This window comes from Doryrhamphus excisus, chromosome 22, assembly GCF_030265055.1.
Source record: "Doryrhamphus excisus isolate RoL2022-K1 chromosome 22, RoL_Dexc_1.0, whole genome shotgun sequence".
Classification (NCBI taxonomy): Eukaryota; Metazoa; Chordata; class Actinopteri; order Syngnathiformes; family Syngnathidae; genus Doryrhamphus; species Doryrhamphus excisus.
Genome location: NC_080487.1, coordinates 13,739,098 through 13,766,724, shown reverse-complemented (window position 1 = coordinate 13,766,724; position 27,627 = coordinate 13,739,098). Strand labels below are relative to the sequence as shown.

Genomic DNA, 27,627 nt, shown 5'->3' with positions numbered 1-27,627 from the left:
TTTTTTTTACCTCCGTTGCGTCACAGCGGCTGACGGGGACTACTGGCGCCTGTTGAACCCGGGGGAGTACCGCGTGACGGCGAGGGCGGAGGGCTACAGCATGGTGAGCAAGAAGTGCGAGGTGGGTTACGAGATGGGGGCCACCAGGTGCGACTTCACGCTGGGCCGCACCAACCTGTCCAGGATCCGAGAGATCATGGAGAGATTCAACAAACAGGCCGGGGTTAAAAACCCCCCCAGGCCGCTGCAAGCTCGGCGGTCCAGAGAAAGACACCAGGGAACTTAAGGGACATTTGGGAAGAACTCAGGTGGGTACTACGTTAGGATTAAGATACTTGTTAAAAAATCATACATCAACATACAAAGGAAATGGATTATGTAATGTACTCATCGTTGCTAGTCATTACATAAACTCCAACATCTCTTTATGTAAATAAAATACAAGAGTCGTGTAAAACAATGCACCAAAGCACCTAATCTCAAACTCGTTATGTACATAGAGGACTTAACGTTAAGTTATGTAAACCACTACAATAATGCAACACAACACAACTCTCCACTCTTTATTGCGTCATTGCTGTGAACCGTTATATACGCACGTTGCTTTAAGAAATAAAGTCCAATTACTCCAAATTGTTGCCCGCTTTGGACTGTTTTCCCCTTAACAACAAATGCTATAATTAGAATGACAATTAGTCATTAGCATGTGAACCTCCGCCAAACAAAAGTGAAAACCTTTACCCGGATTTGCACCAAACTTTAATATATTTTTCCTTGAACCGTGCTACGCCCCTGTGCAAAAGGACGTGTAAATCAGTGTGGTTGTTTTATTAGAATCCTGCTAGCTAGCAAACAAAAACAATACCAAATTGAATCATAACTTGACTATATGTGAATCAAAACACCTTTATCCAAATTTGCACCAAATTGTATTATGCTTTTCCTTCAGCCGTGCCCCGCCCCTGCGCAAACTTTCATGGAAATCAATTTAGGAATGTTAGCATAATGCAAAAAGACAAAGAAAATGTCTGCTAATTGAATTCTATTTTGTCATTTAGAATGAAAGGGGAAAACTATCTTGAACATTTATCCAGATCTGCACCAAAGTGTCATATGTTTTGCCTTCCGCCATGCCCCCCCCCAACCTTCAACCAAGCTTCATGTAAATCGGTGTAGCAGTTTTTACACAATCCCGCTAAATGTCAAACAAAAAATAATAACTACATATATCATATCTTTCCTATATATGAACACCGTGCACCTTTATGCACATTTTATGTAGTTTCATAGAAATCAGTTTGGGACTCGTAGCATAATGCTGCTGAAAAGATCAACAAAATGTCTACTAATTGGATCTCCTGCACTTGCACCTTTATCCGGATCCGGATGCCCCACCCTCGACTAAGTTTCATGTAAATCGGTTCGGTAGTTTTTGCACAATCTCATTAAATCGCAAACAAATACAATATATAAAAATATGATATTAAAAAAAAAAGTTGTTTACTCATGGATCGGACTACTACCTGATATTTTGAAGGTACAAAGGATGCGATGAGACAAACAGGCGAAGGTGTCCACTTCTCACTTTAGCTGGCGGAGTTCATTGGCCGTCCGTGTGCTCCAACTCGCTCCCTGAGGTGTCAAGGTGTCATTACCACCCACGCTGAGGTGTTTCTAATATTTTGGAGGAGGCAAAACATGACAAACAACTCTCAGGGTGATGCAGCGCGCCGCCACCTGCAGGCAGAGTCGTTAAAAGCACAGGTGCATTGTTACGCATGATGACTCTTTTCTGTTTAAATCAGAGCTTTTATTATTATTATTATTATTATTTAGTCACATCAGTGCTGAAAAATAGCTAAATATGACCTTCAAGTGTCTTTCCCGCACAAATCACACCAGCTACGTTTACAGTTTAACCACAAAACCTGAACACGTTTGAACATTTCCCTTCCAATTCTGATCAGCGTCATCATCGTTAGCAGCAGCAATTCGCCGAGGAAGTTTCCAGAGAGGTATTGTCATATCGACATAGCTGATTTTAAACACATTCTGTGACTAAAAAAAGACACAAAAATACCATTTTTAAACACCTATCAGAAAGATAATCACTAACGTTCCTAAAAGATGTAAAAGCATCAGCTTCAGAGACATAGAAGTAGAGATTCTAGATCATGAACGGAGGTAATAAGGCATGACTTAATTCTCCCGATACAATAAGTATGTGGATGGGTAGTACTTGACTAATATGACTCATATCATAGAACAGCATTTAAGGCATTCATTGTCTTGGTGTGTCATACAGTACTCCACTTAAACAAACTACCAGAACATATTCCTCAACATGAAGCTAATTTATTCATTTATATTTACAGGAAGATACTTTATATCATGTAATATTTTGGGGGAAAAGTTATAACTCGGGATGTCCAAAGTTGGCTTTTTTGCCGCTAACGATATGCCAATATTGTCAAACTCTCAATTTCTGATACCGATTTTTGTAACGTGACATATCTCCTGTGGTGCAATGAACATGTGCGTTGTATACAGCATTTTTTTAAATATCAGTTTTCACAATCAAGACAAAAATCTGATACCGAAATCAACAGATATCACATTTTTATGCTGATATCGGGCTGATAATTATCGGACATCCCTAGTTGTAACTTTAACAAAGTTTGATTTTTGGGGGGGAAAAAATGTAAACAAAATTTTGGGAAAAAACAGTACCCCCCTCCCAATTTTTTTTTTTATTGCGTTTATTTTTAAGTCATAATTTTTTGAAAAATAATTAAGTTAATTAATTTTAGGGCGAAAAGCTGGTAATGTAGGGGGAAAAGCAAACTTTTTACTTTTTAAGTTACATTTTTATTTTACGATGATTCTATCAAAGAATTTCAATAATTAATTGACAAATTATTCAAAGTTAGTTCATAGTTCAAAAATTTGTTAAAATTCATAAAAGGGACTTACTTCTGAGTTTGAAAATTCATGAGCATCGCAAAAACAAAAAAAAAAAGAATCTTGTATGAATTTTTCACCTGTACCTGTTAATGCTTCATGTTTAATGTTTATGAATGGACTGATTTGCTAGCAAAGCACTTTTCTTCTTAGCGCCATTACAACATTGGTTCTGTTGCTGCCATGTTGTGCAATATATTTGTTCATAAAGAGTTTGCCTTTCCACTTATTATTAAAGTATAAAATTCAGGTAAATAAACACCTCAGCGATAATTAGAGTATTTACGGTAAAATGGTGCATTTAAGGGACATGATCATGAGGGTTGCGTGTCTGGTTTGAGTGCTACATTTTACTTACTTTGTTTAAATAAATAAATACTCTAGTAGTACTGCACGGTCAAATAGAGTATAAGCTACTACTGTTTTTGACCCGATGAGGAAGTCCATGGATGTCCTCTTCCTCTTGCGCCAATAAAACATGTCCCAAAGATAATACACCCCCCCCCCTTTGGTCCTGTCACTCCACTCTCGGTATACTGCTGCCCTGGCTCTCGAACCCGCGTCCATCGGTGTTCAAGGAGCGGCGCTTGAGCAGCCGGTTGACGATGTCGCCGCACGTCTTCTTGTACTGGTGGCGCAGCAGCGAGTATACAAAGGGGTCGAACGCCGCCTTGCTGTAGGCCAAACACTTGGACACCATCCCCCAGTGAGGACTGATAGGCACCGCCGGGAACAACTCCACGATCCTGCAGCCGGGACACACAAGGACACGAGTACTGGGACACCCGGGGGAGGGAAAACCTGGAGGTGGTCCTGTGCTTCCTTTGCCGGTAACCGATATTCAGATTCTGTCCAACTCTCAATTTCCCATACCGATATCAGCTGATACCAATACCCATTCATGTGTCACATGACCTAGTATGTCGCTTTTCATTATCAGGAACTGGGACATCGTGTGGTTGCCTTCCACTCACCTTGTGATCACGTAGGGGGCAAAGCAGAGCATGAAGGTGCCGATGAAGGTGCTGATCTTCCTGGTGGCTCTCTGGCGCCGCCGCCTCTGCTCCTCCAGGCATCGCTGGCGAACACTGGCACAGCGGGGGAGGGGATCGTTAGACACCACCTTTGCATGCGTACCCCGGTTTTTCCACACCAAACCTGACTACTGCTGTGAGGGGACCCATTATGCTCAATTTCGGCCTTCTGTATTGGGATGCGGACTCCTATAGAGCAGCTACACACAAAAAGCTTTCTAGATCTTCCAGAATCGGCACCTACTCCAGCTGTATTTGCTTGGATTTCCAAAACGGTGTGTTTTAATTCAATCATGGTGGAGCGCAGAAGAAGCGAGACCTGAGGGTGCTTCCTCCGCCTCGCCTGCCCAAGGAGGAGCACTCATTGTCGTACACACTTTGTCATAAGCTTTGTCATGGCCATACAGACAATCTTTAACGGAAATGTGGTCATTACGTTTTTTTCCCAGACGTCGGTGAGCTCCCTGTATGCACACTCTATAATGCTACACAGACAATAGAAGGCTTACTTACTCAAAATAAATGTGCCGCATGCCCATATAAGGGAATCCAGCTCACTGTGACATCACAGGGAGCCAGTGTTAAAAGAACTCTCTGAAACCGGGCGTTCAGAGCCAACCCAAACTTCTTTCAGGGCTCACTTCCAAATGTACAAACGTCATAATCAGAAACGTTGTCATCGTTAAACAAGATAATACACGCTGGAGCCTATCCCAGCTGACTTTTTAATACACACACGCGACATCTTTAGTGGGTTTTGTTAAAGCCTCCACAGCCTTTTCCTCGGCAAAGACTACAAATACGGAAGCGATGGAAGGAAGGCGAGGAGCTCACCTGGGGTGGATGTCCACCAGCAGCACCAAGGTCTGCATGGTGATGACGTCTATCCTCCTGCAGTGGAACCTGGCCACTTTCAGCACTTTGAGGTACGTGACGCACAGCACGACGAAGGAGAGCAGGAAAGTGAAGGAGTGGAAGAGGACCGTGAAGACTACGAACTGCGTCCGGCCGCCGGCCCTGGGGGCGGCGAGCGTACAGGAGGCGTAGAGGCGGTGGTACCCCAGCCAGGAGAGCCAGGTGGCGGCCACGGAGAAGGACATGGAGTGCGCCCAGGTGTAGCCCAGCACCAAGGCGGCGTCCCTGTGGCGCATCTTGGAGTGGTAGCGCAGCGGGAAGACCACGGCGACCCACCGGTCGATGCTCAGCGCCGCCATGCTCAGCATGGAGTTGGTGGAAAGGAAGGTCTCCAGGAAGCCCGCCGCCTGGCACAAGGCGTCGCCGCCCGGCTGAGCGCGGCGAGCCAACGCCGCCAGCGTCAGCGGCATGTTGGCGACGGTGAGCAACAGGTTGCAGAAGGTGAGGTTGAGGTTGAAGAGCCCAGGAGCCTGCTTGCGGATCTCCGGGCTGTACAGGAAGCAGATCAGCACCAGCACGTTGGACAGCAGAGACACCACGATGATGACGAGCACCAGCGCGAAGACGAACACCTCCGAGGTGTCCATCCTCAACGCCGGCTCCGCTTCCTCCCGCCGCTCATACCCGTCCGGCGTCGCCGCTCGCTCCGCCGCTGTCGCCTCCTCCGCGCGCGCCCTGCATGTCCCCGCCGGTGGAGACCCCCCTCTTGTCCGCTTTGCCGCTACATCGCCTCAGCGCGTAAAAGCGCAACAAACGAGTGGAGTCCGAGCTTTGGTGTGGAGTCGCTGCGTCCGGCGGGGAGGTTTTAGTCGCCCCTGCGATGCGCTCTGGAGGCATCACCCCTCCGCGCGCGCCGCCGGACAGTGTGTGGGCTCCTCCGGCTGGCAGCCTGTCCCTCCGAGGACCAGACGCTCACAAACATTTTGAAAGGAGGGAGTCTCCAATGAGAGCCCCCTTTCGCGCCACATACTTAATGAGGCTAATGCGCAATTTGGATCGTTGCGGTTGGCTGTGGTGGCAACCAAAACGTCACGGCTAATCAATTTATACATTTTATTGTACTAAAAATGTATTTTCAAACTTAACTCATTCAACAACAACACAAAAGTGCTTTCAGTGGCTTTACTATTTTTCTATATTTTTATTGAATTGATGTATTCTATATCTCTAATATATTTATAAGGTATAATATATTACTGTACTATATTGTGCCAAGTCTGGAGAAAATATCCCTATGCCGCTCACAGCCTCTAGAGGGCACACAAGGGACTGCTATGCTATGCTGTGATGTCCTAACCGGCCTTTTGGTCTGCTAAAATACTTCAATAGAAGTCAAGCAGCAGCCCTTCTCCTCCCACAAGACTGTCTTAATTAAGTCTGCTCCGTCGACTTGTTAAGACGTCTTCCCTCCTGGGAGCTGACGGATGACGCCCCCGCACTTTTTTTTTTTTTTTTTTAAACATCGACACCGCCCCCTCCTCCAATCCCCCAGCATCAGCACCGCTTTGGACTTTCCGGTTAAAGATGTGGGACTGTGTGCTGCAGCATGTGAGTTGCATGGAACATTGTAAAGGGGCGGGGGGCGGGGGTGTAGGTGGGCGGGTGTAGAGTTATTATTATTATTGTCGCAGCAGCACATATGCATACACGGTACAAAAGGGGGAGGGAGTGTGTACTGGATGTGCTTGAATGTGCCATCGTGATGTTGTGATTTGTGTTGCTGATGCGAGGAGACGCTGGCTGCAAGGGGGGGGGGGGTGACTTGCTAGGGTGAGAGCTCCATCTTGGCCTGGAGTGAGACGAGACTGAGCCGTGGCGGTGACGGATGCCACTTCCTGCATCAACATGTGACAGGCAGCACAGAAGCACATTAAACCCGCTTCCCATTCAGGCAGAGGCTGCAACCTTTAAAAGGACCCGGCCTTCCGCGGCCTACCGAGGGCCCCCCCAAAAGCTGTGTCAACCCTTGTTAAATGTCCCTTAAAGGTCCCCATTATGCAACATTGACTTATTATAACAGTTATGTGACTTTTGAGAGGAAATATGCTCACGTTTGTTGCAGGTTTTTCATGTCGTGTCAAGGAAAAACATCCTTCCTCATAAACAGAAAAGGACTAAACAGAGTTGGGAGATGTAAGTTGAATCATTTTGGTTTTCTTCAATGAATATGCTAACCTAGCATGTTCAATTATGAATGTAATGTAAGTGAAAGTCCCGAACATTTGCATCCTCCTGTGTGTTTTGTTCTATCTAACAAAAGGATCTAACACTATTAGTGCAGGGTTACAGAATCCATGCAAAAAGTAGGGCTGTCAAATGATTAATCAAATTAATCGCAGTTTTCAAATGCGTTAATAATGATTAATGACTATTTCCCCCATGTTTGAAATATTCTGTGTTCTTATTAATACATTTTTTGCTTTTTTTCTGTTCTCCACCCCCAACCTTCCTTTAGGTACGCACACTTCTCTGTGATTGGTCACACTCCCAAGCGCTCCCGAGGACTTCCGGACAGGTCGGTCTGCACGCACTTGTCACTGGCATTGACATTGATAGTAGAACTCCAACCATCCATGCGTTTTCTATGGCGTTAATCCTCATTAGGGTATGATGGAGCCTATCCCAGACACAGACAAACAACCATTCACACTCGCATTCAAGTCAGTAGAACTTGGTCCGAAAAGTGGAAACAGCATAGTAGGTCCCTTTACATTGTACTACATTGTACTCAAATGTAGCGTACCTGTGAGAGGCATATTAGCTAAAAAAAACTACACACAGCGGCACAGTAGGTGGATAAAACGGACAAGACACTACCAACGTATAATGCAGAATATTAACCAACTACTATGCGTATGTGAATTCTAACCATGTGCTTTCCAGCCATTTACAAAAACCGCTGCTATGTTAATTACGCTCCTAATGAGCTCTAAAGTGCGTAAAATCATGAGCTAGCCTGTGTATATAAATTAGAATACATCTTACATTCTGCAAACATCCTGTAAGGTTGCTTTTGCAGGAAGTTAAAAGCTTCAGCCAAACATTTAACATCACGAAGGTGAGGAAGTCAACACTGGGTCCGTCTGGCTTTGTCACGCTGATGTGTAATTAGTTCGGGGTTCATTGAAAAGGTTGCAGTACCTTTCAAAAGATGTTCTCCACACGAGGAGACCCAACGTTGCGGCAGCAAATGAATAATCGGCCATGTTAACTCAGGTGCTGGCTCGTGGCTGCATGCCATTACGCTCCGGGAAGCGTATGGTTCCTCCCTAAATCAGGATAAATGAATGAATTAGCACTTAGGTCCTGTCCAAATGTGGGCGGGTATCTCATAAAACAAAGTCACCATTTGGCCTATCAGCCCCACTAAAAACAAAGGTTTTCTTGCCAAATCTGGTTTCGTACTTAAATAACTACAAACGTCACTGACTGCAACAAAGCATGCTGTGATGTCACACACGTGACCTGTGTTTAATAAACATACTATGAAACAAATACCTCCAAACTAAGCGTTGCTATGGCTGCAAAGGCAGGATGGCTGATAGTAGCGGATCTCATTAGGTGCTGCGTCAGTTATTAAAAAATGTGTCCACTAATGAGCACGCTGAATCTCAGTGGTTAATCCATAAAAAATGGTTGCCAGGCAATAGAGTCCCCCCCCCCCATAAGTAACCTTATATTTATTATAATTGATGTGGCAGATGGTGGATGGTTTACAATATGGTATCATATGATATACAGTACATGATATGGTGATATATTAGAAATCAGGAAAAATTATCATGAAAATCATGACAGTATCAATACCTCTTTTATTGGAATTGTATTTGTTTAGTATTTTGTCAAATATATGAAATATCATGCTATTGCTGTATCACGGTATGGTGTCTCCCATTCATTTATTTGTGGTGGCCCACCATTGATGAATTTGGATCGCCACAGAAAATTTGGTGCTACTTTTATACGTTTAGTCAATAACTCAATTTTCTGTCGATAAATAAATAAGCTTTAAAAACATAAGATCATGTCACACATTTCTTATGACACAAACAAAAAAGCTCAGTTTTATCTTTCCACACACAAACACAGAGTCCGAGTTTAGGAAAATCTCCACTCTGCACCAAGACCAATGACGCAAATTAGACAATTATTAGCCCCCCCCCCCACCCCCTCCTCCCTGCACCTCCGTGCCACAGATAGACTGCAGTCCTGCGGGAAACACCTTGTTTATAGCAGGTCAATGGCTCCAGATCCAACTGCCATGTTTGGAGTTGTTGCTCTGCTGCCACCTGCTGGCCTTGTATTGCAGTACATGCTGTATTGCAGTACATGCTGTGGCTCGAACTGCTGTATTTGCCGCCTTCTTGCCTTCTGCAGCTGCTTGACACCTCCTACTCGATGCTACATTAGTCTCATTGTTCTCTGTATAGAAACCTATTTATGACCTTCTAAAAATATTTTGAGCCTCTTTAGACATTAAATAACACCCCTACGAATAAAAAACAGAATAGAATAGAATAAAAATAGAATAGAACAGAATTCTAAAAAAAGGTGCCAGTTATTATTAGTTATTACTGCCATCTAGCGGAGGACTGCAATACTACAATCATCAATCAGTGGCAGCCTTTTTAGACTGCAAATTTAAACCTCTGGCGCCCCCTTGTGGCGAAAAGGACAACTGCATAAGCTTTATAAAAATATTCCATTTATATTCTATGTCGCTTATCCTCACTAGGGTGGGGATGGGGGGAGGGGGAGTATAATGGAGCCTATCCCAGCTGTCTTAACATGCAAACCCCACACAGAGATCCCCCAAGCGGAGATTCGAACCCAGGACCTCCCGATCTCCCGAACCACTTGCCCACCATGCGGCCCCAATAGTATTAATGTGTAATATAATTAGACATTTTTTAATCATAATTACCTTACTGATGGTGGCTTAGAAATAAATAACAGCAGCCAGCAAAAAGCAGTTTTTGGGTGGACACAATAGAAGGTGAACACAATGTCGGAATGTGTCACAGGTCACGGAGGTCAAAGCCAAAAAGGGCCAAGGTGGAGTCGCCATGGCGCCACTTCACTCACTTGTTGAGATGAATAGCGAGGGGGGGGGGGGCACCATTAGTGTTGAAAAGCCACTGGCCAACCTCTCTCTCTCTTTCTCTCTCTTTCTCTTGCTCTCTCTGTCCCTCCACATACGTAATGGCCTCTTTGGCTTTGTGAATTAATGGCGCTCAGCGGCCATGTTAAAGAAGATCAGGATTGTAATTAGGGCCATTGGTTAAAAGAGGCCAGCGGGGAACGTTTTATTTTGTGTGCCTTCAGGGGAGGGATAATTCACACCACCACCACCACCGCTTCATATTTTGATATATGGAGAAATGATCAATTAGGGATCACATGCTTTAGAAATCTGAACTGAATTAAATATGAAGTACTTATATTCATTACATTTTTGTAATTATATACTTTGCAAATATAGACAGAAAAATAATACTTTTATTGAAGTGACCGATCCATCAGTATCGGCATGTGATTAGCATATGCAGTACTATTGCAGCTTATGGCGACGCCCACGTGTAGTGTAAAGTCTTGGGTGGCGTCCTCTCACTTTCCTTCACACGCGTGCCTGAACTAAAATAAACACTTAGCCGCCAACACATGCCATGAAAATATATTGCGGGGGTGTTGTGTTAAAAAGCTTTCTTTAATAAATAAAAAAAAAGTTTACGCGTTATGAAAGCCTTATTAACACATTAACGTATGTTTACTTAAACGCCACTAATTGTTTTGACGCGTGATTAACGTGCACTGTAGTTGTCACCGCTAGCTACAAGCTGTAGCAAATATTGAGCAGAAATTGAGAAAAAAAACAGTATTTTGATGAATAAAGGTGCGTTCAATGGCGGTCAAAGAAAGTGGGACAAATAACCTCTCGCATTAAGCGTTCAAATACTAGCGGATTTCTCAGTGTATATTGTTTTTGAAGCCACCAGTACCAGTAGGAGCCTGTTGTGTACCGGACAATTAGCATAATTAGCAACAGTGATATACATACAGTAGTATCACCATTTGGAACCAAATAAGAAGTAACAATACGGTAGTAGTAGTAGTAGTCGTACTGTTGTGGTACTGTGGAGTGTGGGACAAAGTTAGAAGGTGCGTTCAAATACTGACAAACAAAGCGGAACAAAACGCAACTCGCATTAAGTGTTCAAATAATAATTTCTTAGTGTATATTGTTTTTGAAGCCACTAGTACTAGTAGGAGCCAGGACTTTGCTTTTTTTCAGAGAGGTTGTGTACCGGACATTACCATAATAATAGTGATATACATACGTACAGTAGTATCACCATTTGGAACCAAATGTGAGGTGAAAGAAAGGGTTGTAGTACTTTGTAGTGTGGGACAAAGTTACAAGGTGCGTTCAAATACTGACAAACAAAGTGGATCAAAACGCAACTCGCATTAAGTGTTCAAATACTAGGGAATTTCTTATATTGTTATATTGTATATTGTTTTTGAAGCCACTAGTACCAGTAGGAGCCTGGACTTTGTTTTTTTCAGAGAGGTTGCGTACCGGACAAATATGTACATTAGCATATTTAGCAACAGTGATACACATACAAAGAAAGTGTTGTAGTACTGTGTAGTGTGGGACAAAGTTAGAAGGTGCGTTCAAGTACTGACAAACAAAGTAAAAAAAAATGCATTTCTAGCTGTATTATTTTGACCAAATTGTTGTTTTAGTGCCTGCAGATGGCTGCAGAGGACGGGGGAAACCAAAGCCTCCATTTAATTACCACACACAGGAAATGCCCCCCCCCCCATCTCAGAGCCTGGAACCCTGCCCATCTGATTGCACTCATCATCCGCATTCATCATTAATATATTTATCAAATTCATAGCTGAAGAGAGGGCCTCTGGTGAACAGAAGGCGAATTCATTTAGCGGCGGTCGGCTCGTCTTTCTGTTAATAACGGCTGCCGTACACTTCATGACAGAAAAATGGCCATGTGAAGATGACGGGGGGTGGGGGGGGGACATGGATTATAATCTGCCTTTGGAAAGAACTGCGTAGTTGTAGACAACCACTACCTATCCCACTTGGTACATTCCCACATACTCTGGTTACCTTGTTTTTGATGTGAAGATGCTGAAAGTGTATTTCTGTTAATTCTAATGAGCTAAAATTGGTTCTAAAGTGGAACACGCAAACATGTGGACACACTTGACACCGTTTATGTCTTCCAAACGACTTTGTGATAACAACAAAGCTCCGGTCGTCCCCCCGTTGTTTATTTTGGCAACAACGTTGTCTTGACATTGTTGTCCTCTGTGTTGTGTTTGTGCCGTCTCTCCACTCAGTCCACTTCCACTCGGGACTCTTCTTTCGACTTATCCCGAGAGCTCTCTGCGTAATTGGCCACTATTAGGACGCCACGAGGGCCGCCATTTTCTGACGCGGCGGAAATAATGGCCTCCCTCTCACATTGAGTGATAATTGAACGATTAAACTTTAGCATGCCAACGAGCTCTCCACGCGGCCTGGCTAGTTGCCAATGGGGGGGGGCGCTTAAAACAACTAAGTAATATTTTTGATATAATTTTGAACTTGTGGTATCAGTGGGGGTTGTTTGCAAGCAGCACACACACATAAGGTTATTTATCGTTATTTAAAGTCAGACACCACTCTACCTTCTTTCCCCTCCATGCATGGGCCGCTAATTGTGCAGCTGATTGTGACCCAGTGACAATTTCAGCCCATTTGCTTGAGGTCGCCCAGCTGCCACCCCCCCATTACATATCCTGATTACAGACAGCCGCCATGCAGATCACTCTCATTTGATTGGGGTAGTCAAGTTGTTTAAAATGACCTCCTCTTGCCGGGGGAATCTCTAGTGTTAATAATTTAAGGGGATGAGCATAAATGAATGTTGCTATTAGCCCACTTTGGTAAATGAGACACTGGAGTTGTTAAAAATGGAAATAATGTGTTTAACATATCAGTGGGACTGAAATATATCCCACTATTATTGTCTTGATGATACTAATAATGATACTAATTTATACGCACATTCACAAGCAACAGCATTAATCGTATTTACAGTTTGTTCTAGTTAATGCTCACAAAGGTATTTCATTTCAAATCAAATACAATTTCAATATTATAAAATATGTATTTATTACATTATGTACGCACATTCCAAAAACATGCATTAGATCTGGCCTAAAAGTAAGACTGGATTTCAGAAGAAGAACATCATACATACCAACGGTAAAATATGGTGGTGGTAGTGTGATGGTCTGTGATTGTTTTGCTGCTTCATGGCCTGGAAGAGAATATCCGGCCATCTGTTCATGACCCCGAGGTGACAATGATCCACAACACACCAGTAAGTCCACCTCTGAAGAAAAACCAAATGAAGACTATGGAGTGACCTTGTCAAAGTTCTGGCCTGGATCCTATTCAGATGCTGTGGCTTGACCTTAAAGGGGAACTGCACTTCCATAATCCTTATGTAAACCACGAACACATATTTATTTCCCTTTTCTGTGTATTACAACACGAGAAAAGGAGTTAATATGAGCTAGCTAACAATGCATGTCATTGGGATACACCATGGTTTCATATACATGTTGTGGTCCATGCATGAACACGTGCACTGATGATAACATGTAATAATATCTTGATTTAAAACACTACCCGAACTTTGTTGCTACACGCAACTTATGCTAGTTCCGTCAACAACAACAACAACACTTACAATGTCCGCTCTCATTGGGATGGCTGTGTCTTCCAGCACAAGACGTGTGATCAGTCCTCGGGTAAACGAACATCTTGTTGAGTCTTTGTGGCAAAATTGAGAGCTAGGTATCCACTGAGACGAGCGGCTAGCGAAACATCATATTAGTCCGCGGGATAAATATCGTTTTTCACTATTTTTTTTTTTTGTTTTATTTTTTTACGTATATAAGTTTGACTAAAATGCATTCATAGCTGAGACTGGAGTAGCAAAAACAGATCTTCCAATACAAGCTGATTGAATCCCAGATAAATAATACAAAAAAAAAGATTAGCAATGTATCAACAGACGTCGATTGTAGACGATATTAAACCCGCAAACACACTTTTGTCCCCATTCATCCCGCAGCTATCGCCTTTGCTTTAATTTAATATCCACGTATCTAACTCCATTGCTTGGCTTTTATTGAGGTTGCACGCGCTATCGGCCTCCTCCATCGCCAACAGAAGTGAAGGTCAGGGCGGGTGTCGTGCGCCTGTTTATTGGCTTCCATTCAGGCCCTGTGAGCTGATTTGACTATCTGCTTTCATATTAAGCACCTCCGTGGTATTTTGTGCGCCACGCGGATATTGTTGAGAAGCAACATGGAGATATAGTATATGTGTGTGAATTAAATATTCTACCGCGGCTTTTGTAATATCCTCTCCGTCAGGCCCGCGCGGGACGCCAGTATGCTGGTAATCTTTGTGTTGGGTATCAAGTTCAGGCGGGACAAATCAAATCTTGATATCATCTCCACAAACATAACGTATAAGTGATGACTACTGTCTTTTACATTTGATGACCGACGCATTTTCTTTAGAGGCAAAATTGCACAAAACATGGAAAAAAATGTCAATAAATGTTCTAAGTTCATTTGTAATTGATTGATTGTTTGACTGTAGGGGTGGTGTTGTTAGGTCGAGTTGTTGCTCAATTGTGGCATACTGTACGTCAGACGTCAATCAATTACAAGGTGACATCTTCCATGGAGATCCATAAGGTGGCACTAGACCGCAATCTTGTATTTCTCCATTTCTGAATTATGGGAAAGTTAAGGTTCTTGTTCCTTTTTTTGGGATTATTTTATTTTTTTGATTTTTTTTTATGTCTACTACATTCATTCATATATATTCAAATACATTCATTCAAAATATAGGAGCATAGCCACCACTGTTAAATGACATAAAAACATTAGCAATACCACCCACTTGAAATATCGTTAATGAAATCAAAAATAGCTATTTTTAATCAGATTTGGAATTAAAAACTTATGGAAGCCCGTTTCCGCCACTGAAAAAAATATTTATCCCAATGGTAAGTCGAAATTTTGAGATAAGAAATTCGAAATTGCAAATTAGCTTTGTAGCAGAGTCACAGCAGCAACTCTTATCTCCTGTTCAGACATGGATTGTGAGTACATTGAGGAGTACTTTAAGTGTGGCTTTACAAGTGATGAAATACTTCATTTGCTGGTGAGTTGTACTAAGCAAACGCACATTGGAAAGAATTTTGAGGCATCGAAATAATAAAAGGGATGTGGCTGTTCACAAATGTCTCGCCATTTTGTGAGACAGTTGACGAAGAAACCTGCGGCACATGCGCAGTTGGTATCTCATCATTTCGACTTTCTCAAAATGTCGACTTTTTATCTTGTAATTGCCACTTTCTAGTTCGTAATTTCGACTTTCTAGCTCGTAATTTCGACTTTTTATCTGGTAATTTCGACTTTCTATCTCGTAATTTTGACTTTCTTATCTCGTAACTTCGATTTACCATTGGGATTTTTTTTTCAGTGTCTTAAACGGGCCTGGTAGTTACGAATGATGTTTTTCTTACTTTAAGACGTCGGCGCCATCTCGTTTGTTTGGTTATGAATTGCACGTGGCCGCTCGAGACGTAAAAAAAAACACCCAGTGACGTCGACGTGACGTCACGACTGCGGCGGCGTAACCCGACGCCGAGGAAGACGCACGTTGCCTGTTGTTTACTTCCAGGAGCCATGGAAGTGCAGCTGGGGAGCAACGAGGGAAGGGGAAGGTGGAGGGGGAGGGGGCGCCTTGTGGTGTTGTGAAAGCAGCTAGCTTTCCAGGACGCCGCGTTGTTTACTGTTAGCCTGGCACACTTTTAACGACTCGCAGGGGAAGATGTTGAGGTGATCTTCAGACGGACATCGACGGTCTGTATTGTTCGTGTTTTTTTATTTTTGCCAATGTAAACATTTGACGAATGTTAGCTTGGCGTCCAAGATGGAGCACACGACTGTGACCTTGTTTGTCTATTTTTACCCAGTATGAAAGTCTAGGATGCTTCAGCTTGGAAGCCTGTTGACCCAGTTTCACGTCAACAGCACAGCAGCTCTGGAACTTACCCAGAAAACACTGCCTGATTTCCTTCACCATGTCAGGTAAGAAGTGTGGCAGCTGCTAGAAATATGAAATATACTGTAGAACCAATATGGGTGGCTTTTTACAGTCTGGAACAGTTTCTTTGTACTTGACATCACAATATCTGTCAAAAGACAAGAGGTTTGAACTTAAGTTCATAAGTAGAGTCATCAAATTGTGATCAAATTAATCACAGTTTTAAAATTAATTAATCTTGAGTAATCGGCATTTGTGGAAGATGGCAATGTTTATTGTATTTAATGAATAAAAAGATAAATTAGCATGAACTTCAAAGACGTCTGAATATATATTTGCCTATTACTAGTCCCTTTAATAGTAACAGAACCTCTTAAAGGGATAGTTCGGAATTTTTGATATGAAGTTGTATGACACCCCCATAAGCATTGAAGTCCTGACCCGAGTTCTGGGCGCTTTTCAGTGCTGATGAAAGTACTTCCATCTAGTTGCTGGGGACAGTTAAGTAAAGAGTTTGGTTTCTCGAAACAAGATGCGTTCAAAAGTATAGTACATTTGCATCACAAAAATGTCTACAACAAAAAAATCCCACTTGGCGTTATTTTCGCTTTACTTAACTGTCCCCAACTAGCTGGAACTAGTTTCGACCCGAACTCTGCTCAAGACACGAAGCTGTTAAAGTCATTCACTTTGTGTACTTTGTGTACTTGTACTTCCAGGAAACTCACCGGGCTGAGACCGGAGGACATCTACTGCAATCTTCGGATTCCAGACCAGTTTCAGGCTGTCAAAGATGACATAAATGTTGTTATCCTCACGGGTGCGTATTAGCTGGTCCAAATGGGCGACTTTGAAGTTAGTTTTTCACGGAAATTTAACCAGGATTATGAAAAAGGTTGGTATAGGGGATCATGTAATATTACAAATAACACAAAAACACAAATTTCACAGAATTAGTTTTCCAAGTGACTGAGATATTGAGACCAAAACAAGTCAAATAAGCAGAATATACATCTATGGTCTACCCCCCCCCCCCATGTTCTCATGCATGTTCTCCGGTTTCCTCCCCCATTCCAAAAACATGCTAGGTTAATTAGCCACTCCAAATTGTCCATAGGTATGAATGTGAGTGTGAATGGTTGTTTGTCTATATGTGCCCTGTGATTGGCTGGCCATCAGTCCAGGGTGGAGCCCGCCTCTCGCCCGAAGACAGCTGGGATAGGCTCCTGCACCCCCGCGATAGCGGTAGAAAATGAATGAATGAGTTGGAAAAACATTCCGCAATTTGGGAAATCGTGAAGTTCTCACCATTGTACATCTGTTAAAGTACGGTAAAATATGTAAGCTTGTTTTGATCCACGTTATTTCTGTCTTGCAAGGCCAAGGGATCTTCTGCATCGACGTGAAACCCTGGCGAGGTGTGGTGTCCGCCCACAACCATAAGTGGCACATTGAAGTGAAGGAGAAGGAACCCAACTTCACAAACACCTCCATTGAGCAGATCGAGGACCCTCTCCATGCTATCACGGTATTTAAAAAAAATGTCGGAATATTGAAATGAATCCGTGTCAGATGTTTCCGAGGTCCAAGCCAATTGTCCGGCGAATGCTTTCCACCCAAACTGCAGCCGGGTTAAGAAAGTCACACTGGCAATTTATATGTAAATTCCCAACACTTGTCGAAAGTGGGGGGTGCGGGGTGGACGCTTCCAAAAGTTCCCGAGTGGCCGCTCTTGATTTGAAAGGCAGCAATTATGTCCAGGAAAGCAGGCAGGTGCCTGCAAACACAGCTGGCTCCTCATTCATTTCCATCTCGCCGCACTCGTCTAAAGCTTCAAACAAGGTGCTTAAACTTAATTGGTTTACATAGAGTAGGGCTGGAATCACCTGTGAGGATTGGACATTGTGGAAGATATTCAAATGTCATTTATTTCCTAAAGAGGATGGTTCCACATTATTACAGAGGAAACGTACGCGACTGTGGAATGGATTATGGAAAATGCTAATTAATAATGAAGAAATACAACATGTAGAACAGAGGTGGGCAAACTACGGCCCGGGGGCCACATGCGGCCCGCCAAGTGTTTGAATACGGCCCAAAGTATTTCATTGAAACTTAACATACAACCTGGCATCATGGTACAACCTTGGTACACCATGGTACAAGTACATATAGCTGATTGCACTACATTTTTACAGATACAATAATTCCAGGTAGACTGTTACGTGTAGAATATATAGTATGCCCCCCCCCCCCGGTCAATTTAGTTAAGTCAATGCGGCCCGCGAGTCAAAAAGTTTGCCCACCCCTGATGTAGAAGATCCTTGAATTGTATTTCTGCCGCGTGTCCTTAAAAGCACCACGACTCCTAACATAGAGTTTGCATCGTTACATATCATTTTACACTGTTTAGTATTATCGTTCAATTTCTACCGCTTATCCTCATGAGGGTCGCGGCGGTGCTGGAGCCTATCCCAGCTGTCTTCGGGCAAGAGGCGGGGTACAATCCCAGGGCACATATAGACAAACAACCATTCACACTCACATTCATACCTATGGACAATTTGGAGTGGCTAATTAACCTAGCATGTTTTTGGAATGTGGGAGCAAACCGGAGTACCCGGAGAAAACCCACGCATGCACGGGGAGAACATGCAAACTCCACACAGAAATGGTCGAGGGTGGACTTAAACTCAGGTCTCCTAGCCGTGAGGCCTTCGCGCTAACCACTCGACCACCGCGCAGTGTGTTTATTACATTAAAAAAATGTTAAACCATCTTGTACCGACTTCCTTCCAGACCAAGACGTCCCACCTGTGTGCCCATTTGAGGCGGAGCGGCGTGTCCGTGCGCCAGAGCCGCTTCTTCCACAGGGTCGTCTTCCTGTCGCCCGAGTGTGAGCTGGACGAGGGTCTGCAACAGAGGCGGGAACTGGTTTCCCACGGCCAGATAGATGACTTCCTGAGGTCTTTCCGGGAGGGCTACATGGCCTGGATGTCGGATGCGCTAACCCCCTCCTGGCTCTCTGGTGAGAAGAGGACGCACGCTGGATGAGATGATGGCGATGCTCACCTTGTGTTTGGTGCTGCAGGTCGTCTGTCCTACAGGCAGATGGAGTCGGTGCGGCAGGTCCTGAAGAAGTCCGGAACCTGGGATCTGATGTGGCTTCACAATGGCGAGCAGCTCAAAGGAGACTACCACGGGTGCCAGTACATCGCGCTGGACCGCCGGGAGACGGGGACGCTGGAGTTTTCCAGACTCAAGTCACTGTGGGCCTTGTTGGGACGCTCTCAGGTAGGTCCACCGTAAAGGTTCTATATTTCGGACTAGCACTTTAGACTTTAGCACATCATTTATGATTTTATGTTTTATATTGTTTGGAATGCTAACCACTCGTGTAGGCCACACGGTTAGGAGATCGGGAAGACCTGGGTTCGAATCTCTGTGGGGAGTTTATTCAAATATATTTAGAAATATCTCTGACATGCAGTGAAATGTAAAATATGCTGGTTGGGGTAATGAGCCAACTGGCCAGCAGGGGGCGGTAGCACTTTAAGCTTGGTGTAGTTTAGTGGTGAAAGCCACTCTTGAACTTGGCTGCCATTTGACTGGAGGTGACAAAAGCCATTTAAAACATCAAATACGCTGAATTTTTGAAATTTATTCTAAATCAGTCTGCTCTTGGCGGGGCATTGTGGGGGGGGGGCGCTTTTGTAAATGACCTTGGAAAAGGTTTAAAAAGTACCACTTCCTACGTTAGCTCCTTTTTGATACACGATCTCACAATTACAGTGCCGCCCGAAATGCTCTGTATTAAATATAAATACTTCAACGCACGGCGGCGTCCATTTGTGTGGAAGCCGCTTTGAAACAATGAACTTTATTTTTTTTAAGCGTACAGCAGCTGCCAGGGGAAGCTCGAGGGTGTGTTTGTGTTGGGGATGCTGGGAGGGGGTTGGGGGGGGGGGTGTCAAAAGGGAACCGCATAGCTCCCCCAGGCGTATTCTAGAGAGACCAGAAATAATGCCTCCTTTTGATTTGTGACTTGTAAACACACAGGCCACACTCAAGTCGCATTGTGTGTGTGTGTGTGTGTGTGTGTGTGTGTGTGTGTGTGTCGGCTCGAGGTGTGTTTCAGTCAATTACTCTTGAGGAGGAGAATGGGATGTCTGCATGACCCCCCCCCCCCCCCCCCCACCTAAAAGAAAAGTGGAGAATGATTGAGTAGAGAGGCTGTAATTTATTAATTATGGACTATATTCTTAGACCACGGCGCTAGCTTCATTCAATTTGTATGGATTGAGCGGTAATTACTGTGTGTGTGTGTGTGTGTGTGTGTGTGTGTGTGTGTGTGTGTGATGGCTTCATGCAATCATTTCAGTGGCAGGTTACTTAAATGTAGTCATTTGCACTCATGTCTTCTTTTGTGATACGAAAGTAGCCTCTATTATATGAAACGAGCTAATGAACTAGAAATTATACATCACGTTTATGGACGGTGACAATTTTTATTTTATTTTTGTCTTTTAAATAAAATTGGACTTTGTATACATGTTATACAAATGTTGATATATATTAATATTAACATATTAATATAGTAATATGGAGCAAGTTTCATACCACAGTATCAACACATCAAAGACTAGAATTGCAGCTCGTGGGCTATTTTTCTTCTATTGGCCCTTGACATAAAAATGATTAAAATCTTAAAATTAAATGGAACTATAAACAATAAAAACAGAAAAAAAGAGCAGTAATTTTTTGAGCATAAAGATAAAATATTGTGAGAATTAAGTCTAATAATAATATTAAGAGGAAGAAATAGCACCCTGTGGGCACCTATAGAGCAGCTCCACACAATAACCCGCGCAGAAAGCTTTCTAGACCTTCCAGTAGCATGAGCTACTGTTTGGAAACCCACGACTTACCGTGTATGAACGCGGTAATTAACGTTGGCTCCACTGCTGCAGTGGAGCTCAGTAGAAGCCGGACTTGAGCGCGTACCCTGGCACACCCAAGGAAGTCCGCCATATTGTAAATATTTGTCAATGACAAGTGAACACATTTTTTATTAAGGGAGAAAAAAATCCAAACCTACATGACCCTGTGTGGAAAAAGTCATTTCTAAAACTTTGGGACTCCAGCTAAACACAATGAGAGCCATCATCAACATAAATTGTTAATTAATGAGGTTGATGATCCCTAAGAGCTTTGGGTAAATACTCTGGTCGGATGAGACCAAACTTTTTGAAAGGTGTGTCCATGTGGCGTAAATGACACATTTCATACCAATAGTAAAATATGGTGGGGGTAGTGTGATGGTCTGGGGCCGTTTTGCTGCTTCAGGGCCTGGAAGACTTGCTGTGATATAACTGAAACCAACTGGGGTTCTCCAGCAGGACAATAATGATCCAAAACACACCAGCAAGTCCAGAAGAAAAACCAAATGAAGACTTTGGGGTGGCCGAGTCTTGACCTGAATCCTATTGAGGTGCTGTGGCATGACCTTAAAATGGCCGTTCATGCTGGAAAACCTCCAATTACAACAACATTCCTCCAGTTAGAGGACTTTTGCCCAACCAGTTCTTAGGTTTAGGGGGCATTCACTGTTTCACACAGGGCCATGTAGGTTTGGATTTTTTTGTTGTCCCTTAAAAACTGTGTTTTTTGTACAGTTGTGTTGTCATTGACTAATATTCAAATTTGTTTAATGATCTGAAACATTGACGTGAAAGACGAGATATGATTCCTGATATGATTAAGCTAGGCTAACTTTAATTTCCTATAGCTGAACGGTAAATCGTTTCACCTTGAAGTTTGCCACTATTAGCTCATCGCTAAATAAAATAAATGTAAATTGAACCGAAGCGGCCAGCATGTTCAGATTTCTGTAATTGCGGCATCGCTCTCAATAGGCGATGGGGGGGGAAATAATAATTGCAAATAATTTACGTTCCGAGTGTGTAGGAAGCCGCGCAATTACGAGTTGCAGCGATCTCGACAAGACGCCGCCGACGAGCCGCTCGAGTGTCCCGCCGAGCCACGGTGCGCGGCTATGACTCAACGCCGCTTCGTCGGAATTGATCACCCGGCGACTCCGTCCCAAAGGACCCTCGTGGATCACTTTTGTTCATTTAAGTACATGCCAGGCACAGAAAGTTGGGATTGAGGTTAAAAAAAACATTAATATTCATTAGTACATCATTTATTTGACTATGGGATGAAGCGTAGCGGTGTCAAGACTCCCGGCAGGTAATATTATCCGGAATTATCGAAATCGGAATGCCGTGGCAGATTTTGGCCAAACGATCAATTTGGCAAACACTGGAGATTTTCCCATTTCATACGTCTTTAGCGTCTTTGTTGGCAGTCTCAGCTGCGAGATATGATCAATGGCATCCATGAATAATGAAGAGGCCGACTGCGGCAGACACTTAATTACACTTTTGAAAGCCATTTTCCCTAATTGAGGAGAATAAAGATGGCTAAAGTGGACGAAGGTTGAATGCAAAGCACATTTTTACTCGGCCTCCTGCTTTATAAAAGAGCAAATTCTGCCTCAAATTGGGACATTTGTCAAGCAGTAATTTGAGGTTTAAATGATCGTTTATTCAATGTGCTTTGCTGGCTCCCTTTGACCCGAGCGTATTGTTGTTTTCACGTAAAGGCTAATTAGCGCATGTCCAGACTGCACTGCGTGCCTGCCATCTGTTGGTTCGGTGAAATGAGCGCAGAACTCTTTAACAGACACTTTGGCCCATTGTCCGTCGTCGTCATAATCACCCCCAATAACAGGCGGCATCAATACGGTCTTCCAAACCCGATTTGGGAGTTAATGGAGTCAGACGGGAGCGTCGGGAGCGTGTTCTGGGGGTTAATGCGGTTAGAGATGTTGGCGGAGAGCAAATGAAATCAGTCGTAGATCGAGCCCCTTCAAGTCGGCCAGACAACCAGAGCCATTGAGGAGAAAAAAGGAAGGGGGCGGTTAATATTTGACCCCCCCCCCGCCCCCCTCCCTGGATGGAAATAAAAGTCTGGATGTCAGCTGTCACAGCGCACAGTCTAATGTGCTTCCTGCAGACGTGACGCGGGGGGCCATTCTGAACTTGGCCGGCCCCCAAGTGGCGGCCGTGGCTTCGGGCGCTCGCTGACAGCTGAGGGTGGCTGACAAGATGTGTCACCGGGTAAAAGTTTGGCCATCTTAATGGATCTTTCAGAAACCGACTTGAATTATGCTTTCGGCGAAGAAGGTGATTAATAATCTTTTTTTGATGGATGCGCCGCGTCAAAACGCAGGTCTTGCTACTTTGACCTCTGGAGGTCGCTCAAACTCAGTTGCCCTCTGACGTGGAAGGAGAACCAATGTTGCCTACCCTGAAGCATACTGAACATTATCCTCTTCCTTGGAGCGCCGTAGTGCTGATAGCTTCAGACGACCAGGAAAAGTACCAGGACTTAGACCAGTTTTCCCAAGCAGGGGGACCCCAAGTGCGGTGCTTCTCCGTTATTTTGTCATGCCCCCATGAATGGGGAGTCATGTTGAGTACTATAAATGAGTACATGTTGGTAGGTGTATTAGAATGAAAGCCTCGACTGGGCTTTCCGTTGAAGTTAAGGTGGGAGGCACCTTCATCTGCTCCTCCTTTTGGGCATGTCCCAAGACCAGATGCCCAATCTTTGAGACTATGTCTCTAAACGGGCCTGGGAATGCCTTGGGATCTGTCCGGAAGTGCTGGACGAATGATCCGGGGAGTGGGAAGTCTGGACTTCCAAGCAATCAAAAGAATATTTTATGTCTGATTCCCTTGTGGTCAATGATCCATTGGCGTTGATGTTCACCCGGGGAGGGGGACACATCCTCAAGTCCTTTAAGAGTTCTCCGAAAGGATCCGCCCGAATGTTAAAAGGCCAAAGGTAACCAGTAGGGAAGATTTATGACCACCAGTAAACAAAACGCCGTCTCCTCGCAACCCGAGGGTCCATGACGGTGAAAAGTCCAAGTGGTCCCAGAGGTGACCCAGACAGGGGTTACTCGGAGAGACCCCAATCCCAACTTTTGCCCCCAGGGTCCAACCCTCAACAGCCTGTATGGTTTTTTTTACTTCAGGCTTGAACGACCGGCGCCTCTGCTGGTGGCATCCAAGTATCGCAGTCCCCTTTCCACGCCCCCCGTCCCGCGTACTCCTAATCAACTCCCATCGATATCAAACTGTACAAATTGTAACGTAGCGTCGGTAGCGTCGGTAGCGTCGGTCGCGGACCCCGCAGGAACAAAAGTGCAGGCACTCGACTTCCACGCCTCTAATTGCTAATTGGCGACTTATTTATGCGTGGCAGTGATTTGCTAGAACAATGTTTTTATGCGAGCAGCCACCGGCTGTCATTATTTACCCAATTCCTTTCTCATGCGTCGCAAATTAACACGCACTCACCGCGCTCTCAAGTGTGCCACGCCGCTAATGCAGGCGCCGATTGTTCCCTTTTTGTCTGCGCGCTTTTTATGGAACGCGTGCTAATAAGTAAGTAAATGGTGGAGAAAAAAAAATGGTAGCAGCCTTTGTGGCGGATAATTAGGAGCGTGCAGGTGTTGAGGGGCGCGTTCGTCAGTTGGGGGGGGGCGGCCAAGGGGGTGTCTCGCGCTTGCCGAGCTCTTCAACTATTAAAATGATCACTTTCAATAGCGGACAAAAGGGAAGAGGCAGCGCGTGGAGCAGCGGGTGTTTTCCCCACCTCTAATGCTTATCTGCCTTTTGATGTGGCGCTCATGAAAGGCCCATCGGGCTCCCCCACAATGACCCACCAAATGGACAAGGGCCGACGTGGCAGGCTCCGACCGCCGCCGCCATTAACTAAAAGGCCCAGACATTATGATGGATGAAAGAACATGGCGTGTAGGGAAAAAAAAAAATAATTGAAAAATTGCCTAATGCTAAAGTGAAAGAAAATGGAGCTGTGAAAAGGCACTGTGATATTCTGTTATCTGCGGTAAATGCGGCCAAACAAGAAATGGACGTGCTTCAATTACCCGCATGTCTCAATCTACTTGCCCCCCCTCATCCCTCCCCCCCTCTTCCCGCCATTGTCCGTCTCAAAAAACACAACAGGCAGTTTGGATGAGGTGTTTAAAGCGTACGACGCCCTCCAACCTACAGAAACTCCACACATGCGACTCAGGATTTAAGGAAAAAATGCTTTGGCTATGAAGGTTAATTTAATATTTATTCATCAACTCCTTCCAAAATTTATCAATTTTTTGCTTGGAAACGAACCCGACTTAAACTTACCTCAAGTTTAGTATGATTAAAAGTGCATTTAAAAACTAAAATTATTTAGTTGGGCTGCACGGTGCCCAAGTGGTTAGCGCGCGGACCTCACAGCTAGGAGACCAGGGTTCAATTCCACCCTCAGCCATCTCTGTGTAGAGTTTGCATGTTTTCCTCCCACATTCCAAAAACATGCTAGGTTAATTAGCCACTCCAAATTGTACCATAGGTACGCATGTGAGTGTGAATGGTTGTTTGTCTATATGTGCCCTGGGATTGGCTGGCCACCAGTCCAGGGTGTCCCGTAGACAGCTGGGATAGGCTCCAGCATGCCAGCGACCCTCGTGAGGATAAGCGATAGAAAATGAATGATTATTATTTAGTTGATGATATGGAATTGAAAGTGGATTAAGCTCATATTTACATAATAGGGTGCACTACTTGGCTGGAACCAGTACAGGTGATGATTAATCGGAAACTAAAATATATAAAAATAAGTAGACAAGTGAAGTATCTGATTTTGTGGGGTTTTTGGTATTTCATTTTAATTGATGCATTTCGTTGACAGAATGCCTTAATAGCTTTGGGCATGTAATTGGGTGTATTAATTTGCTTGGGTTGACTTAAATAAAAGCAAAAAAATACAAATTCATAAATGGAAAAAGGAATAAATGAAGTGCATTGAGTATCCCTAAGAGGAAAACTAAACTTAGAAATGACATCAATCAATTTCAGGGGTCTGATCACTTGTGTCGTCTTTCGCCCTCTGCAGGTGACGGTTAAAATGTACAAGCGTGGCGGCTCGGCCGGCTGGCTGGGCAAGTCGCCGAGTGCCAGCGCCACCATCCCCTCGGACACGGTCATCATCTTCCGGGTGAGCGGCCAGGAGGTGGACGCCAAGATCCCGGCCGACACCATCCACAGCATCACGCTCAGCGTTTGAGAGGGACGGCGAGGGACGGCGAGGGACGGCGAGGGACGGCTTAGCTTTGAATTTTCCCAAGTGCCTTCTAGCAACTTGTGTTTTTACATACAGGAGTTTAACGTATGATACTATGATGCTACTGTATTGTGGTGGTGATGGTTTACCATGCTTTTTTTTTTGCATACTAATATTCATTTTACACGTCAAAATATTTTTTTAAAGTCCAAATATTTTTTTAAAGTCCAAATATTAAGACAAAAGCGTAATCTAAAAAGTTAAAATTTTGCAATTATTTTAGTTGTATGAAGTTTAAATTTTAAAGTTGTAATTTTTAGAACATTAAGGTGGGGGAAAAGTTATATTATGGGAATAAAGTCATAATATGACGAATAGAAAATTAACCAAAAAATTAAATGCTTTTTTATAAAGAGCAGAAATGGAAAAATTGGAAAACATTAACAAGAAAAGTCTCAATTTTATGAGAATAAACCCAAAAAATGTTAGTAGCAAGGATTTGAAATTATGAAAAAAAATATATTTTTAAAGAAGTAATATTATGAAATAGGTTAGTTAGAATTAAGCTCAAGAAAAAGTTATGGGAATAAAATATTACAAGTCTTGGAAAGCTTTGTAGATCTTCCAGAATCTGCACCTATTCCAGCTGATTTCCTAAATGTTCTGTTTTAATTTATTCCCCCGACAGCCCGCCTCCGCTGTAATTGCTCACACTCCCAAACGTTCCGGATGACTTCCGGACTACAGCCGAACCCCGCTGTCTAATTTTCATAAAAAGGAGTTAATAAATAAATAAAGCTTTAAAATTTTAAATACTAAATTCTCATGCATTGTAGTCACGGTGTTCCCAAGGGACATCATGATGATGGGATCTGTAAAAAGTATTATGTAACTGTAAGGTATATAATTTACTGTATGTATATTTACCTCAGAGTGAATCCTACCCCAAACAGCACTTGGTTTTGCGTGTGGTCGTAGTTTTTAGCGCCACGCGAGTGGCGTGGGTGCATGCGAGTGAGCTTATCTTACGTGTACTTGTACTTTTTGTGTGACTTTAAATAAAATGTCTTTCTTTTGCTTTGGAGTTTGGCTCCGTTGGGTCCATCTCAAAGTGTTTCGGGGGGGTTCATTGTGTCCTTCTCCTCCAAATGTGAGCACCAGCATCAGTCGTCTTCTTTGAAAGGAAGCAGCAGCGGCGTGTCTGCAGGACCAGGAGATGACAGCCACAAATTTGGAGACGAGGCCGAGGACATGTTGTGAGGATGTAACAAGGTAAACGCATCCACCAGCTGGAGGTCGTCATGGAAGCAGAATCGATGAAGGTTCAGTTCAGACGCTGGGGACAAATAAAGAAGACAAAGAAAT

General features: G+C 43.8%; 3 protein-coding genes across 13 annotated transcripts in view; 2 read left to right on the top strand and 1 right to left on the bottom strand.

Moving 5' to 3' along the window:
- Nucleotides 1-7,390, top strand: part of cpxm2 (carboxypeptidase X (M14 family), member 2) — a 30,399-nt gene extending 23,009 nt beyond the window's left edge. For 4 of the 8 annotated variants that reach the window (XM_058062708.1, XM_058062709.1, XM_058062712.1 and 1 more), the window contains one exon: nucleotides 27-3,433. In XM_058062708.1, the coding sequence (XP_057918691.1) occupies nucleotides 27-286 (260 nt within the window). In that variant the 3' untranslated portion in view covers nucleotides 287-3,433. Of the gene's footprint in view, nucleotides 1-26; nucleotides 3,436-6,972; nucleotides 7,044-7,365 lie in introns of those variants that run through there. The other 4 variants (XM_058062706.1, XM_058062705.1, XR_009120826.1 and 1 more) reach the window with 3 other exon arrangements.
- On the bottom strand, nucleotides 1,523-15,730 carry LOC131110053 (G-protein coupled receptor 26-like). Of its 4 annotated transcripts, none has more exons than XM_058062725.1 (7): nucleotides 15,536-15,730; nucleotides 13,184-13,318; nucleotides 8,052-8,179; nucleotides 7,374-7,527; nucleotides 4,830-6,745; nucleotides 3,936-4,049; nucleotides 1,523-3,707 (listed from the first exon to the last, which is right to left on the bottom strand). In XM_058062725.1, exons 5-7 carry the CDS (start codon nucleotides 5,495-5,497, stop codon nucleotides 3,479-3,481), a joined length of 1,011 nt encoding a protein of 336 aa, XP_057918708.1. In that variant the 5' UTR covers nucleotides 5,498-6,745; nucleotides 7,374-7,527; nucleotides 8,052-8,179; nucleotides 13,184-13,318; nucleotides 15,536-15,730; the 3' UTR covers nucleotides 1,523-3,478. The 4 variants fall into 4 exon arrangements, with proteins under 4 accessions (XP_057918708.1, XP_057918709.1, XP_057918706.1 ...); XM_058062726.1 differs by having other exon boundaries at nucleotides 4,830-5,399; XM_058062723.1 differs by having other exon boundaries at nucleotides 4,830-7,527.
- On the top strand, nucleotides 15,705-27,338 carry si:zfos-911d5.4 (uncharacterized). Its single transcript, XM_058062727.1, has 7 exons — nucleotides 15,705-15,875; nucleotides 15,989-16,103; nucleotides 16,779-16,879; nucleotides 17,439-17,587; nucleotides 18,859-19,087; nucleotides 19,151-19,353; nucleotides 26,095-27,338. The coding sequence occupies exons 2-7, from the start codon at nucleotides 16,003-16,005 to the stop codon at nucleotides 26,263-26,265; spliced, it is 954 nt and encodes a 317-aa protein (XP_057918710.1). The 5' UTR covers nucleotides 15,705-15,875; nucleotides 15,989-16,002; the 3' UTR covers nucleotides 26,266-27,338.
- The last annotated feature ends 289 nt before the right edge of the window (nucleotides 27,339-27,627 follow it).